Source organism: Bos mutus, chromosome 17 (genome assembly GCF_027580195.1).
Source record: "Bos mutus isolate GX-2022 chromosome 17, NWIPB_WYAK_1.1, whole genome shotgun sequence".
Taxonomy (NCBI): Eukaryota; Metazoa; Chordata; class Mammalia; order Artiodactyla; family Bovidae; genus Bos; species Bos mutus.
In genome coordinates, this window is record NC_091633.1 from 39,412,626 (window position 1) to 39,429,505 (window position 16,880).

At 37.8% G+C, this 16,880-nt stretch overlaps 1 protein-coding gene across 2 annotated transcripts in view; it reads right to left on the minus strand.

Annotated features, from left to right (window-relative positions):
- Positions 1-1,458: 1,458 nt before the first annotated feature.
- ANKRD50 (ankyrin repeat domain containing 50) overlaps positions 1,459-16,880 on the minus strand; it is a 40,310-nt gene continuing 24,888 nt past the window's right edge. For both annotated transcript variants that reach the window (XM_070386495.1, XM_070386496.1), the window contains exons 3-5: positions 12,218-12,447; positions 5,567-9,117; positions 1,459-3,961 (exon numbers count right to left, since the gene is read on the minus strand). In XM_070386495.1, coding sequence (XP_070242596.1) covers positions 5,570-9,117; positions 12,218-12,447 — 3,778 coding nt within the window. In that variant the 3' untranslated portion in view covers positions 1,459-3,961; positions 5,567-5,569. The remainder of the gene's footprint in view (positions 3,962-5,566; positions 9,118-12,217; positions 12,448-16,880) is intronic.

Here is a 16,880-nt window from a genome sequence, read left to right on the forward strand (position 1 = left end):
TAGTGGTAGTATTTGCATGATGAATAAAATTTTCCCAGAAATTCGGGAATCTATGCCTTTGGTGTGCATCTCACTACTATTAGCTGGATTCCCTCCAACTCTTAGGCAAAGGAGCGAAAACATTAGTCACTGCCAAGTTCCCAGGGTATTTCCTTGGACCACCAGCTAGAAAACTCCATGTACGTTTATTTAGTCAGACAGTTTAAAATTATTCTATGTACAGTACCACCTCTGTTAAAAATTATGAAAAATTTTTAGAGTAAGACTTTTACTATTCTAACAACTTTATAAAGAATGTAAGATAATTACAATAGAACCCTGTCATTACTGTAGAATTACCTATCAGAACATGCCTTGCTGACTTTACAAGCTATTTGGAGTATACACACACACACACACACACACACACACACTGTGTTTTGCTAGAGGAAGCAGAAAGTCATGAAGTGACCTAAGTTTACTGAGTGAAGAATAGAAACTTATTTTGAAAATGAATGACAAGTTCTGCAACAAAACCCCCAATGTATCAAATTTAAGATGCCCACAGTGTTCTGAGGATCAGGGAGCATACATGCATACAATTTACTGGATTACTGCAATTTCAGAGGTGGGAAACCTGACATAGTGAGAGATACGGTGTTACTGGGGAAGGGTAGAGAATATTAAGTCCTTATAAAAGCTTTAGGAAGATACTAAGGCTAGATCTTTTTAATTTCTACCTTCCTTTGAAAGTTTTTGTATCTCATTTTTTTCTTTGTAAAATGTTTCCAAATTCATCTCCTCAGTACTTAAAAGAAGTTAACAGACAGTTGTTTCTACTGTAAGCATGCCATGCACCTTCTGCGGATTCCACGATAAAATTAAAACAAGGTATTCTCTGTAAAGCAAATATATTTATTATGCACTTTCATTTACATAGGGATTTTTGCTTAATATAATACAAGGAATAAAATAAAACTTTTACAATGTGAAATTCAATGTACATTTTTCGGCTATTTACATACCCCCCAAACCAAGGGAAAAATTCAAAAAGAAAAAGCATTTGTCTGCAACTACATTTGCTGCAAAGTGTAAATGGAGGACATTTAAAGTAAAACAAGTATTTGCATAGGCAAACAATATTGGAAAAAGTACTTACTCCTGTTTTTCGAGCAGTGAACTACTTTTGGTGAGGATTCTGGTAGGTGTGGGGGGTGAGGGGGAGGGACGCAACATAACTGGCTGTATTCTGCAGAACACACTGGGTTCTGGTCCATTTTCCTTCCAAAACCTTTCCTACACACATGGAGACGTTACTTTTCATTACTGTATTTTTTTTTAATCACTTCCTCTGCTATCAACTCATGACTTTTAGGAAAGGAACACAAACGGAAGGGTATAAAACTGTTTAAAAGCGTATGGCATCACAGTTGTATTGTGGCAGCAGGTGATTTACAAAATCTAATGTTTTTTATTTAAAAAATAGTTACTTAGGAGTTTTCTATTTATGGGACTATTTTTAGTCTCAATGGAACAGAAGTTATTTTCAGTCATGGTATTAAATAAATCCCCACAGAAACCAATCAGCAAAGCAGGGCTTCTTCCACCCCCATATTAGCCTTATCCTAACTGAAAGCCATTGCTGTTCTATTCCAAAACTTAGTTCATATAAAAACATCCAGAGGAATATTTACTTTTGAAAAGTGTATTTCTCCAACAGGTTCTCTTCCTACCAACTGTTTCAAGTGAATATAGTATGGATGTGAAAACACTGAGCTCTTCAGAAAACAGAAATCCCTTGGGTCACGAGTCATATCTTTGCCCGTTGGCCACAAGGTGCATTTTTGTAAAAACAATAAAATTAAATAAATACAATTCCAATAATTCAAGGTTTAATAGAAAAACTGGCAGCTTTCAAGATTCTCTTTCTAAAGAAAAATACACCTAATAAGAAATTAGAGCTTCCTCTTCTAAATTAAGTAAATGTACTGTATTTGAGATATGAGTAGAGTTGGTTTTAATAATAGGATGTGTTCATAGTTATTAACAGAATCATTAACACTTTTAAGGCTACTTTGCAAGAGTCCTATTAAGTGTATTTAATAAATGTCCCATAGGGACAAAAATTCAACACTTGAAACATTCACATTTGAGTTATAAATATTGCCATGTCACCTTAATATTGATTGAATTTATCTCCTATTCTGATTATGACTTACCGATGATACAAACACCCAAGTTTCGCTGACTTTAAAAAACAGAAGCAAAAACAAAAGCCTTACAGGAAGATCAAGTGAAACATTTGTCACGACCAACTACATATTTCTTCCTGTTTCTGTGAACAATGCGTCATGTATGTGTCCTTCATATATGAAGATGACATTACTGACCTCAGATACTAAGACATTTTCTAAAGATTTTTGTCCAGTAGTTGCAATGGTTTTGTGCTGAATCTCCAAATTCTCTTTCCTATTCCTCTTCATCAACAGCACATGGAAAGAATAGAATTTCTGGGTTTTGTAGGATCCCAGGGCTTTTGCAAAGATCAAACCTGCAACCTTGGTTTCTAAACAATAAATTTGACCCTCTCCAGACATGCATAAAACCCACCAAGCTAGCTCAACTGGTTAAAGTGTCCATCCAGGAGGTCAAGGTGGTGAGTCACATGCTCATCTAAACAGTTGACTTTAGTTTCCTTGGTTACAGACTTCACCCCTAATCCTGGCATCTATCATTCTAGAAGTGATTGTCCAAAGAGTAAAACAGGAAAGAGTATGTGGACAGAAAAGTGCAAATCCATTACTACTATTTAGCAAATAGCAATTAAAAAATACACCTGTGCTATGGCCGATAGGTTAGTAGTGTCATCTCTGAAGGACAACACATATTCATCAAGAATACTCATCCAACTAATCATTAAAATTGATCCAACTGATTCTGAGTAGGGGCTATTTTGGACATGCAGTGATTTATAAAACAGAAACGACTGAGAGAGAAGCTGGCATCACAGTTCAAGGTGGCAGATGTTTTACATAACTGGATGGAAGAAGAAAGAAGGGTAGTCAGTGAATTGTTCAGGGATCAAAAATCTACCCTCAGATAGACAGCTACATCTCCCTCTACACACGTGCCACTGAGGCCTGGCTCTGTCCCTGAGAATTTTCATGCCTCAGGAATGATCGTCTGTCTTCTTGGATGTGGAATGACAAGTGAGAGGAAGGTGAAACTGCATCCCAGTCAATGAAACAGAACTTTGTTCTGCCTATAGTCTGTGTGTGGGTTTTCTTTTTCTTTTTTTTCACACCTTTAGCTGAAGATTAGGAGGATTCCACTGAGAAATCCAAATTTAAACTACTTAGAGCAACTCCCTAAAATACTAGACTTTTAAAAAATCTTTCACGAAACTATTTTTTCACCTTGATGTAGCATTAAATAGAAACACATTTTTAACCAATGCTGAAGGTGTAATGAACATAAAAGAGTTGCATGATTTATTTTATTGAGTGACATTTTTAAGGATACAGGAGACAAACCATACACTACAACAAGGTAAATGTGACTGAAACAGTATGCTTAAGTTTTGTTTGCCACAGAAAGAAAAAAATAAATACAAGGAACACTGCCTTTTCATATATATTTGACCATGGCACATGCACACTTATCAAATATTAACTTAAAATACTCAAAATATTTTTCATCTTTTATCAGGGAACTGCAGTATATATCTGCATTAAAAAAAAAAAGTGCTTACTCTTGGGTAGTGAATACAAAGCACACAAAATGAAATTTTTTAAGCACAGAGGGTTACATTGAGAAGGCAGCCTTACTACTTAGGCACATGACAGTATTTAAGGTAACTGTACTGCAGGTATCACATTCTTCTTTTTTTTTTTTTCAGCAAATCAACAGGCATTTTATATTTTCATCCAGTAGCTGAAGAATCACTCCAATCACAATGTCTTCTGTTTCACAGAATAGGAAACTAATACAAAAGTTAAAAAAAAAATTAATTTCTATGTTATACTTATTAAATATAACTACATATAGTTTTAAAATGTACATAAGAAAGGGTTCAATCCCTAGGTTGTGAAGATCCCCTGGAGAAGGGAAAGGCTACCCACTCCAGTATTCTGGCTTGGAGAATTCCATGGACTGTATAGTCCATGGGGTTGCAAAAGAGTCGGACACAATTGAGTGACTCTCACTTTCACATAAGAAATATATATATATATATATATATTTACTATGTAAAGCACAAAAGTAGACCTATTAGAGATTCACTAACTATAAATTACTTAAATATTCTACAAGTGTTCACCTTAATTCATATGTTTTATTGTAAAATATATACCCACACTTAATATTTACAAAAGATATCATGAGAGTTAGAGGGCTGTACAATCAGAACTAAATATTTTAAAAATAAATCACATTGGAGAATGAATTAACTACTTTTATACGACTTATGTTTGAATGATGATTTCACCAGTCCTCCATAGATTCACATTGAAGGATGTTTATTATTAGAATGTATAGGAAATACTTGTCTATAATTATACACATGTATAAACATTCATGTGTATAATTTAGCACATGTACAAACTACAAACATACATGTGTATAATTATACACATGTATATACACATGTACAAACATATTTGTGTATAATTTAGCAAAAATGCCTAATGAAATCTTGAATTTATCTCAAATATGAGAAATGTATTTCTGAAAAAGTATCCATAATATAAAATTATAATTCAATTTTCCCATTAACCTCCCCTCTATAATTAGAATAGCATCCACAGTAGTAGAAAGGAGAAAAAAGTTTTTATTTAATAAATATAACTTTGAGGTTTAAAACAATTCTGACACTTAAATATTGGTCCTTGAATACCCTAAATATCTACTTTTGATATGTGTAAATTTCACTTGAAAGATTCTTAAGAGATCTGTCATAATAAAAATTACCTTTTATGATTAATTTTTTAATTTCTTCCAGGGTGAAAAAAGGAAGGAAATTAACATTCACTACCTACCTACTAAGCATTACATACACGACTTTATTCAAACCTAAAAGGGGAACAGCCCCACCTCTGTTATCATAAAAGAACTTTTAAGGGGGAGTATGATTGTATAGGAAGGAATCTTTGATTTGAGATCCATAAATAGCATATTCATTCATTCACTCGTACAAAACATTTTTACTGAGAAACTGCTATGTGTCCAAGCAGTATTCCAAGTACATGGAATAAAGTGGTAAATAAGAGAGATTAAAAATCCCTACCCTCACAAGGCTGACATTTCAGATGAGAGGGGACAAATAATAAACATAATAAAGTATATAAACCATGTTAAGAAATAAGTACCATGGCTAATGTGAAGCAGAAAAGGGGGAAAGGGAGTGGTGGAGGTGGTAGAATTCAAATTCCAAAGAGTAAGGAGGGAGGATCTTGCTGAGAAGAGGACACAGATAGTGATGAGGTGAAGGAGCTGGCCATGTGGATTAGGGAAAAGAGCATTCTAAGGGAACAATATATGGAGGGAACCATACTTTGGATATTTATTCTTTATGTTGATGAAATGTTACCTTTTATAATGGTGTTTCCTTTTTATAGTTGAAGCTAGGGTCAGAACCCTCAATCTGAAGCTTCAGAGCTTGTTTAAGGCTTAACTCCGTCTCCGAGGAAGGGTATCCTTCTAACACTTCCTGATGCCCTCTGTCTTGTATTGTCCGTGGGACTGAAACCCTACCGAGAAAAACCTGGTTGCTCTGCAGATGATAATTTGGATTTGTCATTATACCGTTTCTCTTCTTCTGTTCCCCACTTTGTTGGTGAATAAGGAACTGCTGTTGAGATCGACCTATTTCTGGCTGAGCTGAAGGAATCATGATTTTACACTGCGAATCTGCTGGCATCTGCTTAGATGGTACACTGGTCCCAGATTTGGCTGTGGGTCCTCTTTTATCAAACTGAGTCATTTCATATTCTAGGACCTTCGGCTGTGAAGAATTATTTTGTTTAGCTTTTTTTCCAGCTGACCCAGATTTGTTGGAATTTTCTGATTTCCCCCCTTTATTCGTTTTTGTTGACTTCAAGCTGGGCTTGACCTGACTCCACTCAAACTCACTACTCGGTGAATGATGGCTCTGGCCCAAGGACTGTGTTGTGGAAGACGGGGAGACAATCGACTGGCGACTTCTACTGCGCGGCAACGAGTGCTGCTGAATTTGTTCTGTAAATGACAAGCTGTGGAAACTGTCGATTGGCACTGTTTGAGCCGTTGCTGTAGATGAAGTAGTTCTCAAAGATGAATTTTTTGAGCTTTTCAAGGAATTATTCGACAATGATGACTTTTGCCGATCAACTGTCGAATCAGGCGATTCTGAAGGAGAACTGAATGCATGAGCTGGCCCGTTTGGCAAACTGCGCAACGAAGGCTGCGCTTCCCCACCACCAGTGCTGCCTGAGCTGTTTGATTTAATTGTTAGGGACTGCATCTTCGATGACACTGACTGTAGAGGCTTTTGCTCCATCGTGTGAACAGGAGATGGAGAACAGCCATTCAAGCTGGATGCACCATATTTTTCTAATAATTTAATTATTTGAGAGTGTCCGTTTTTGGCTGCAACTCGCATAGCAGTACGTCCAAATTGATCAGCGTGGTTTGGATCAGCACCGTGCTCTAATAAAACCTGCACGACGTCAATGTGTCCTTCCTGGGCTGCAATGCAGAGCGCGGTGGCGCCCTGATTACACGTGTGGTCCACCACGGCGCCATGTTCAATGAGAAGCTGCACCACTTTGACGTGGCCCTGCCAGGCTGCAGACTGCAGTGCAGAGCGCTTTTCATTGTCAGCAGCATTGACATCAGCATGATAGGTGATCAGAACCTGCACCATTTCCAAGTGGCCTTGCCAGCACGAGACATGAAGTGCTGTCCTGCCTTCAGCATCACTTGCTTCCACATTTGCACCATTTTCCAAAAAATACTCAGCCATTGTAAGCTGATTTTCTAAGGCCAAAATATAAAGTGTTGGCCTACCATCAGCATCTTTGTAGTTAACATCAGCTCCATGGCTAAAAAGCAATTCAACAATGTCCCGGTGTCCTTCTAACGCAGCGACCCGCAGAGCATTTCTTCCATCATAACCTCTCTGATCAATGTTGGATTTATTCTCCAGTAATATTTGAACACAGTCATAATGACCCTCTTGTGAAGCTAATATGAAAGGTATCCGCCCATCGTTGTCGATCTCATTTGTTCTAGCACCTTGTTCAATAAGTGCTTCACATATTAATCTGTGGCCTTCAAAAGCTGCCATGTGCAAAGGTGTCCATCCAGCATCATCTCTGTGATTTTCATCTAAGCCCCGGTCCAGCAGAGTACGGACTACTTCAACATTTCCTTGGGCTGAAGCTATGCTAAGCACTGTTCTCCCTTCACTGTCAATGCTGTCCACAGCAGCACCCCAAAACAAAAGCGTGTTTACAACTGAGGCATGACCCATAGAAGCGGCAGCTAGGAGGGGTGTACGCCCATTGTTATCCGTGTGGTCGACATCAGCTCCCCCCTCGAGAAGCAAGTCAACCACATCGACATGTCCTTCATAGGCAGCCACCAGTAGGGGCGTCATGCCATCTTTATCGCAGTGATCAACTTCAGCACCTCGATCAATCAGAAGGCTAACGACCGATGCATGTCCTTTACTTGCAGGAACACAAAGTGCAGCCACAGAGAGTGCAGTCCTGCCGTCGACATCCTCATGATTGACTTCTGCTCCGTGATCCAGCAGGTGTTCCACAATCTCTCTATGTCCCATGTAGGCAGCCGCTATCAAAGCAGTTCGGCCTTCATTGTCAGCTTTGTTGACTTCAGCACCATGCTGGAGCAAGTTCAGCACAATATCCTCATGTCCTCCCCAGGCTGCTGCTCTCAGAGCTGTTCGGCTGTCGGCATCTGCACAGTCCACTTTTACGCCAGCATAAAGCAGTGCAGACACAACCTCGGTGTGACCACCCCAAGCTGCGGATCTCAATGCTGTCCAGCCATCCTGATCGGTGTGATTAATATTTGCTCCACAACCAATCAGACAATTAACTACCTTGGTATGTCCTTGTCGAGCAGCCAGGGTAAGTGGTGTGTGTCCATGAGCATCTTCTATTTCTAAATCTGCTCCCCTAGAGACCAGTAAATTCACCACATCGAGGTTGCCACTGTAAGCCGCATTAGCCAGTAACGTTCTCCCATTCGAATCACACTGATTTACTGAAGCTCCATTGTCTAATAATGTCCGAATGGAATCCTCTCTTTCTAAGGCCTGCCGGACGATGCATGATGTGCGATCATCTTCACTGTTGACATGAGCGCCAGCTTTCACCAACAGCTGCAGCACTTCTTGTTCCTTGGGTATTAAAGTAGATAGGGAGTCTCTGACAGGTGTGCCATTCCATATCATCCACAGAGCTAACTCAGCTGTCTCTAACTGTAAGTTCGAATTAATTAAGTGCAACGCAAATTCTTGTGCTTCCAATGGTGTTAAATTCTTGGCTTGACAGGTATAACTCATAGCCAACATTCGGTGTCCTTCTGCTGCATTGCATAAATACTTCTGAGTGCAGTGTTTCACATCCAGGAGCCACTCTGCAAAACTGTAGTGAAACAGTATTTTAGTATTTCCAAGTCCATCAACAAGAAGTTTGGAAAGGACATCTAGCTTGCGTTGAAAGTCTTCCAAGGTTAATGACATATTTTTTGTCCATACTGCATGATATAATTCTGTTATGGTCAGAGGCCGGCAGGCTGCAAGAATCACATTCAAGATAGGCTGAACCTTTGCAAACTGTTTTCTTACGAAAAGTCTTTGACACAGCCAGAGATACAGACCATTTAGAGTTCCTGGGATGTCACGAATCTCTCTCAACATAATAAAATTTTCTACAACTCCATCGAGAACTCGTTCTAGATAAAGAAAGCACCCGCTACTTTTAATGTGCAGTTGATTTAACATCTCTGCAGTTTCTTTCGTGAGGTGTTGTCGCAAAGCTTCTTCTTGATCTAAACGATGAAGGATGTACTGCTGAACATCCTTAACGATATATGCCTTCCGAAGGTCATCTAAACTTATTTTTCGAAAACCTAAGGACAAAAAAGTAGGTGTCAATTGAAAATGATTATCAAAGTTGCCATATTTCAAAGAGAATGTGTTCAACATGTGACAAACTAATAATCAAATAAATTAATAGCAAGTCAATTAATACTAATAAACAAGTCAATCAATACCTAGAAATATAATAAACATGTTTTTTTTTTTCCTTCTGGAAAAACACGCTGATGACAGATAAATTATTTCATTTTACTGTCCACAAAGCGAACTATTTATTTGTTTAGTGGTTCAGTGCTCCTCTCAACTTCAACTAAATGCTTATCATTAGAGCATTAGAAATCTTTAGCTATATCCAAGCACTTTGGGAAGTTTTTTTGATCCCTCTCAAATGATTAGGGAAAAAAGCTGCAGAAGACATAAATAAGATTTGTTTTTATAAGCTGATCTTTTCCATGTGAAAAATTTACATATGTCTCTGCATATAACCGAATGTACACTAGTCTTAATTATGGAATTGAATATTTGCATACAATTAGAATAGCACTTGTCACCACCTTTAAATTACATTATTTTACATGTCACTAAATTTAAATAATTAAATCTTAGATTGTCAAAAACAGCTCCAATCTGAAGATACAACTTGGTTAAACCATGTTAACAAAACTTTAGCACATAAAAATAAAGCAGCTTAATAAAATTCAAACCAACCTAAAAGCACACTAGTTAACAGCTATTCAAAACTCACTTTAAATTCTTTGAAAGGAATCATAATTTCATTTTTGGAAGGGAGATGATATCCTGTTTTATAGATATGGATTTATTAGACAATTGTGTAATTCATCTTCCAGAAGAAAAAAATGCTGAGTGAATGAACTCTTTCTTAAGAGGAATAAATCTAGAAATGCAGCAAAGATCAGTGATGGTCAATTAGTACTGAGTAAAATACTCTCACTCAACTGAATAAAACAAATATGAATACACACACACACGCACACACACACACATATATATATATAACCTACTATGTTCCAGGTACTATGTGAAGAAATGAGACTTGGATTTTGTTATCAGAAGTCAGTGAGAACCAAGACAATAATGTGAGCGGATTTGTATTCTGAAAGACTATTCTAACATCACTAAAGACAAACAGCTAGAGTGAGTCAACACTTGGGGCAAAACTTTTTACAGAGTCTTTATTAAAGTATACATAAGAATCACTAAAAGCTGCAACAACCAAAGCAGTGGCAGCAGCAGATAAATAAAAGCTGGATTTGGGAATCAGGAGAAGATCATTCCAGTCAGAGGGAAAATCAAGCACAAGCCCCTACAGCAGAAAAAACAGATCTGAAAATAACAAATGTTAACCGACAAAAATATAGAGAAAAGGGAAATTTCATGTTTTGCCGGCAGGAACATAAATTATTTCAAGCACACTAGATAGCACTTTGTTAAATTAAAGCTCAAAATGTACACACTCTATTCTCTAGTAATTCCACGTTTTTATAATATAAACTTATAGCACATGTGCACAAGAAGGTGTGTTTAAGCACATTCATGAAGCATTTCTTGTAATAATGAAAAACTGAAATAATGTCCATAAACAGAATAATGGAAAAACTAGAGATTTATTCATGGGAAGGAATAATATACAGCAGTTAAAAGCAATGAACTGGGTTTAAAAGTAGTAATAGAAACAAGGCTCAAAAACATTGTTTTTGTTGTTTGATTTTTTTTTTCATTTAGTGAAATGATAACAGTAGTAGTGATACATTTATGAAGCACTTATTATGTACTAGGCATTGTTCTAAGTCGCATAATAAGACTTGTCATTTAGACTCACACAAAAATACTCTATGGGGAAAGTAATAGAAACATGTAATAACCATCGATTCATAGATGAAGGCACTGAGGCACAGACTGTATTGGAAGCTGCATAAGGTCACACAGCCAGTGAATGGGAAGAGCTAGGATGGTGTATGCAGCGTTTCATTTATGTAAAATATAAAAATAGACAAAATGAAAAATATGAGCTAAAAGGACAAAAATAAACCAATAACACTGGTTGTCTCAAATGAAGAAGGGAAAGAAATGAGATGAAATAAACCAAAAGGGGCTTCAACTTTACCTGTACCTGACATACTAAGAGATATCCAATGAGATGAAATAAACCAAAAGGGGCTTCAACTTTACCTGTACCTGACATACTAAGAGATATCCAAGTTCATCCTGTTAATTCCCTGACTTTTATCAACTCAATTTCCAATAACAACAAAACAGAATAGCATAATGGAAACCAAATCAAAAGGTATTATTAGTAAGGCAATTGAAAAGAGAGGGAATAAATCTGGTTAAAGGAAGCCGTTTTAGCAAATTAGTAAGATTTCACCCTTATGTAAGATGTACAGAACTATTTTAAAGTGATATAGCTAATTAACCAATAACTTAATTATTATCTCCCCAATTACACTATAAATCCTGTGAGTGGTCCTTGTTTTATGCTCCTTTTCATTCCCACAGCACACACACACAAAAAAGCACTTTACATAATCTAATAGGAGTAAACACTTTACTGTGGGAGTTAAAAAAAAAAAAAAGTAAAGTCAGGAAACAAGAAAAAAAAAAAAAAAACCTGATCACGTACTTTTAAACATTACATAGATTACTTTCTCACACATAGGAAAGGGTTTAAAAAAATAAAGGATCTACTTCAAGAGGTACCCTCAAAGGCTGTTGACTCTGTCTCTCCTCTAAAACCAGGAAAAACATCTTAGACAAACTGCCATTGATTTTTAAGGAGGCATATTCCGTACCCTCAGGATGCTCAGTCTAGTTAGAAGAAATATAAGCCGATCAGGAAACATCAGCATAAAATATGTAGCCCTCACCTTTGCTAAGGAAGTTATTAGGTAAAGAATCTTGAAAAAAAAAGTTACTATTAAATTAACTTAAAATATTTTATGGCCTGTTTTTAATACCACTTTAAAAAGTTGAAAATCGCTAACAGAACAGAACAGCTGAGAGAACAGCAGAAACAAGGACCAAATTTTCAACTGAGTACTCTCCTCTGAGAAAGAAATACAAGTCTTAAGTTCAGCAGTGAAAACATTTGCAGATGGCAGGAATTACACTTACCAGTAAACATTTTAGTAACAGCTTTGCTCTGTTTTCGGGCAGAACAGAGAAGCAATAGCCACGGTGGAAAGAACTCGTGGTGACCAGCCAAAAGCTCTGCCACAGTCCCAGATAAGCTGGTGGACGTCTGTTCACCTTCAGTAATGTTACACCCTTCGTCCACAGAATCCACAAGAAGATAGAGGCTTTGCTGGGGTGGCTTCATTCCCAAAAGAGGGAGCAGGACGCACCTGTAAACCACATCCATGTGAGCACTTGCAGTGTTATTGGCTATGATATTAAGATTTATTATCCCAACACTAGAACTACAGGTTATAAATACTGTTTGAAGAAAGATAAAGTTTTAGAATAAAAATACTGTACACGTTTCAATTCCTTACCTTAATATGAATACTGGTCCTAAATAGTTCACTTTTTCAAAAACAACATTTTCCACAATAAAGTGTATGAAGGTGTGGGTGAATCAGTGATTCAGTATACTTCAGAAAGGCAGTAAGAACTGGAGAAAACAAGACTTCAATATTCCTTTTCTGATTTTTTTATCAATAATAAAAGCTTGAAATGTTTATAACAAAGCTAAAATGTAAAGGAAAAAAAAACTGGGGATCACTTCCATAATATAAAAAAATATCACTTTCTTTATACAGGATTTTATCATGTCTTTCACAAATAGACTGCACTTGATCTAGTTTGTCACACACAAATTTTATTTTAAAAGACTTTTCAAAGATAAACTGCAGTCTAGGTCTCATTTGATGTATGGTCAAATTTCAGTGTAAAGAATAAATTATTAGGTTTAATTCTACAGCAGAACACATCTCCTACTCAGACTGTTTATATTGAAGTTGAATGCAACTTTTTCATAACTAAAATAATACTCATTCATTTTCAACAAATATGTATAGGAGCATTCCATGTGCTCCATGAAGTACTAAAAGACACAATGGTGAAGAGGACAAACTCCATCTAATTATGAACACCAGAAATTTACAGATGATCCTTTCTACAACTCTCTTAATCTTTCAATTCCAGTAGCAACCAAGATCCAATTTATCACTAAGTTTTGTCAATATTTCTTTATAAAATATCTCAATCCCACCTTGGTCTGTATTATCACTGTATTCCAAAAGCTACTGTCCTGTCTTTCACCCGGGAACCATAGCAACGTATGTCTTCACCCACTGCCTCCAGAATTCCTACGGTGGCAGAGTTAAAATTTTACAAGGTTGCTCCAGCCATACTAGCTTTCTTTTGCAGACCCCTTCTCTCTACTGTTTTTGAGATATATTTGTATATATCTTGTGACAGCTCTTCAATAAGAGAACTTCTTTCCTTTGCAGGCTAGTGTATCCAGTGTTTAGGTTTCTAAGAAATCTCCTTATGACCAAGAGTTATGGGCATGAACAAGTTCTTTGTGCTTTAACTTCTCTCCAGCCAATTAAGATGAGAAGCTGTGGGGATGTACCTAAGGCAGCCTTTCTCCCCACAATCCCCTCCCCACAATCCTCAAATGTCTGATTCTCACATATAGCTCATGTGTGCGACTCACTCTTCCCTGCCCTCTTTCTTCTTCCTTTCTGCTTAACTGGGTGCAGGGAAACTTCCAGCGTGAGTCTCCTGTCCCCAGTTCCAAATGAGAGCCTTTGTGTTTGTGATAATGTTCATGGTATGCATATAAAAACGTTCTGTCAGTTTTGTCTGCATCGCCATTTGACATTAACTTCTACGTTTATCTTGAGGTTGGGGTTTACAGGTCTCTGGTAGTTTTACTTTCTTTCTATTTGACTGTTTCCAAGGACTCACTCAATCATGTTAAAACCAGAAGTCAATCTATGGCATTAAAAATGTTGAGCAATTTTTCCTAGCCTTGACCTCACCCCTAAACTCAAAGCTGCCATCTCCTTGTGGATGTCCTACAGGTATCTCAGATTTAATATGTTTTAAAAAGTATTCTTTCTCAATTTCAAACAAGTTCCTCCCCACTCATCTCTCCATGTCAATTAGTGGTATCCCATTTCCCCCCTAGTTTCTTTAGTTAAAATCCTAGGACTCGTTCCTGAGATCTCCCTTTGGTTCCAGCCACACTGCTCTCTTTTCACTTCTAACACCAAGCTTTTCTCCAGTCAGGGTCTATGTACTTGGTACTCCCTCTGCCTAGAAAGCTCCCCCAGGCAGAACTGCTCTTCCTTCAGGTTTCAACACAAAGTTTATTCCTGAAGATGCTTTCCCTGATCTGTTGCTGCTGCTGCTAAGTCGCTTCAGTCGTGTCCGACTCTGTGCGACCCCATAGACGGCAGCCCACCAGGCTCCCCTGTTCCTGGGATTCTCCAGGCAAGAACACTGGAGAGGGCTGCCATTGCCTTCTCCATTTCCCTGATCACGATATCTTAAATCGTCTTCGTCACGTACTGCCGTCGCCCTAACACCTGATCCTGCTTTGCACGCACTGCTGATCGTATTCTCAAAGGAACTTACTGTATTACTGTGTACTGGTTTCACTGTAAGGCTGGAGTGAAGCTCCTCCACTTCCATGCTGCCCCCTGCCCCGGACAACGCCTCTCTTGTGCTGTCAGATGCCCAGCACTCAAAACCATTATTAGCACATCACAAACACTCAATAAAGTTTGCTTCATGAGTGAATGGCAATTAATAGGAAAACTGCTACTTCAAAACACTAGATAAAAATGTTACTAGACTCAGAACTCCCATCTTCAGTTTCCTTTCATTTATTTCAACAAAAGCACCATATGGGGATACCTACACCACGAAGTGACACACAGATCCACTTTTTCTACCAGGTTCCGTTTCATCATTTCATAAAATGACAATCCCATCAAAGTATGTAGGCACAAAGCCCAGAGTACTTTAGGTAGTCTAAAACAGATTTTTCTGTTTGTGAATATATATATATATACTTAAAATCTTCAAAATGAGATAATGTTATGGTACTAGTTTATCACATTCATCCAAAGAAACCATCTTTAAAAGCACCAGCAGGCTACAGGGCTTTTACTTTGTATATGTATGTGATTAAATGTCCTATATGTCTTAGCTACATTATTAAAATTTAGAAAATATATATTACATTCTTAATATTGTTGAGTTTAATTTAAAGTCCTGAGCAGCTTTCCCATTTGCAATTCTATCTTGAGAGTAAGCACTGGCAGCACCATGCTTCTGCAGCTGGCCTTCTCATTTCCAGGTCAAAAGGTAGCTGAAAGACTATCAGGGCAATTCTGAAATGAAGTTCACTCTTTTTTGTTTTCAATACAGTGAATTTACCTACTGCCCCTTTCTCAGGAAGCTAATTAACTTTTAAAAGCTGCTACATGTATTATAAGGAATATACTAATAGATACCACATGTACAATAATTTCTTAAGGTTTTCACTGTTGAACATGGGGTTTCTTCTCCTTCTCTGGCTTGCTCTCTCAGATGTAGACAACTAGCTACACCTTTCAGTCTTACGATAAAACTCTTTCTTTCACCCTTACAACAAAGTAAGCCCAACAAGCTGCAAGTTCAAGACTTTTCTTGAACCCATCAGAACTTAGGTCAGAGGGCAACCAACTAGCCTCACATCGAAGGTGACACAGAGGCATAGAAAACACATCTGCTTACCTGGGCAGACGCTCCTAGACACTGGAAAACAACCGGAATTAAAAATAGGCAAAACACCCGAACTGACACCTCACCAAAGCTATACAGGTGGCAAGTAAGCATATGAAAAGAAGTCCAGCATCATGTCATTAAGGAATTGCAAATTAAAACAAAAAAGCACTGCTACATATATTTTAGAGTGGCCAAAATCCAAACACTGACAACACCAAATACTGGCAAGGATGTGGAGCAATAAGAACTCTCATTCATTGCTGGTGGGAATGCAAAATGGTACAGCAAGTCTGGAAGACAGAGTGGTAGCTTCACAGAAAACGAAACATACTCTCATACAAACCAGCAACTGTGTCTCCTGATATTTACCCAAATGAACTGAAAATTTATGTCCATGTAAACCCCTGCACACAGATGTATATTACAGCTTTATTCCTAATTGCCAAAATTTGGAAGCAACCAAGGTGTCCTTCGGTGAATGTTAATAATCTGTTAAGAAACATTGGTTAATAAACATCCAGACAATGGGATATCATCAGCTCCAAAAAAGAAATGAGCTATCAGGCCATGATGAGGCAAAAAGATAAGACACTGAAAGATGAACTCCCCAGGTTGGTACGTGCTCAATATGCTAATGGAGATCAGTGGAGAAAGAACTCTGGAAAGAATGAAGAGACAAAGCCAAAGCAAAAACACCAAGCAGTTGTGGATGTGACTGGTGATAGAAGCAAGGTCAGATGCAGTAAAGAACAATATTGCATAGGAACCTGGAATGTTAGGTCCATTCAGTTCAGTTCAGTTGTTCAGTTGTATCCGACTCTTTGCAACCCCATGAATCGCAGCATGCCAGGCCTCCCTGTCCCTCATTAACTCCCAGAGTTCACTCAAACTCATGTGCACCAAGTCAGTGATGCCATCCAGTCATCTCTGTCATCCCCTTCTCCTCCTGCCCTCAATCCCTCCCAGCGTCAGGGTCTTTTCCAATGAATCAACTCTTCGCATGAGGTGGCCAAAGTATTGGAGTTTCAGCCTCAGCATCAGTCCTTCTAAT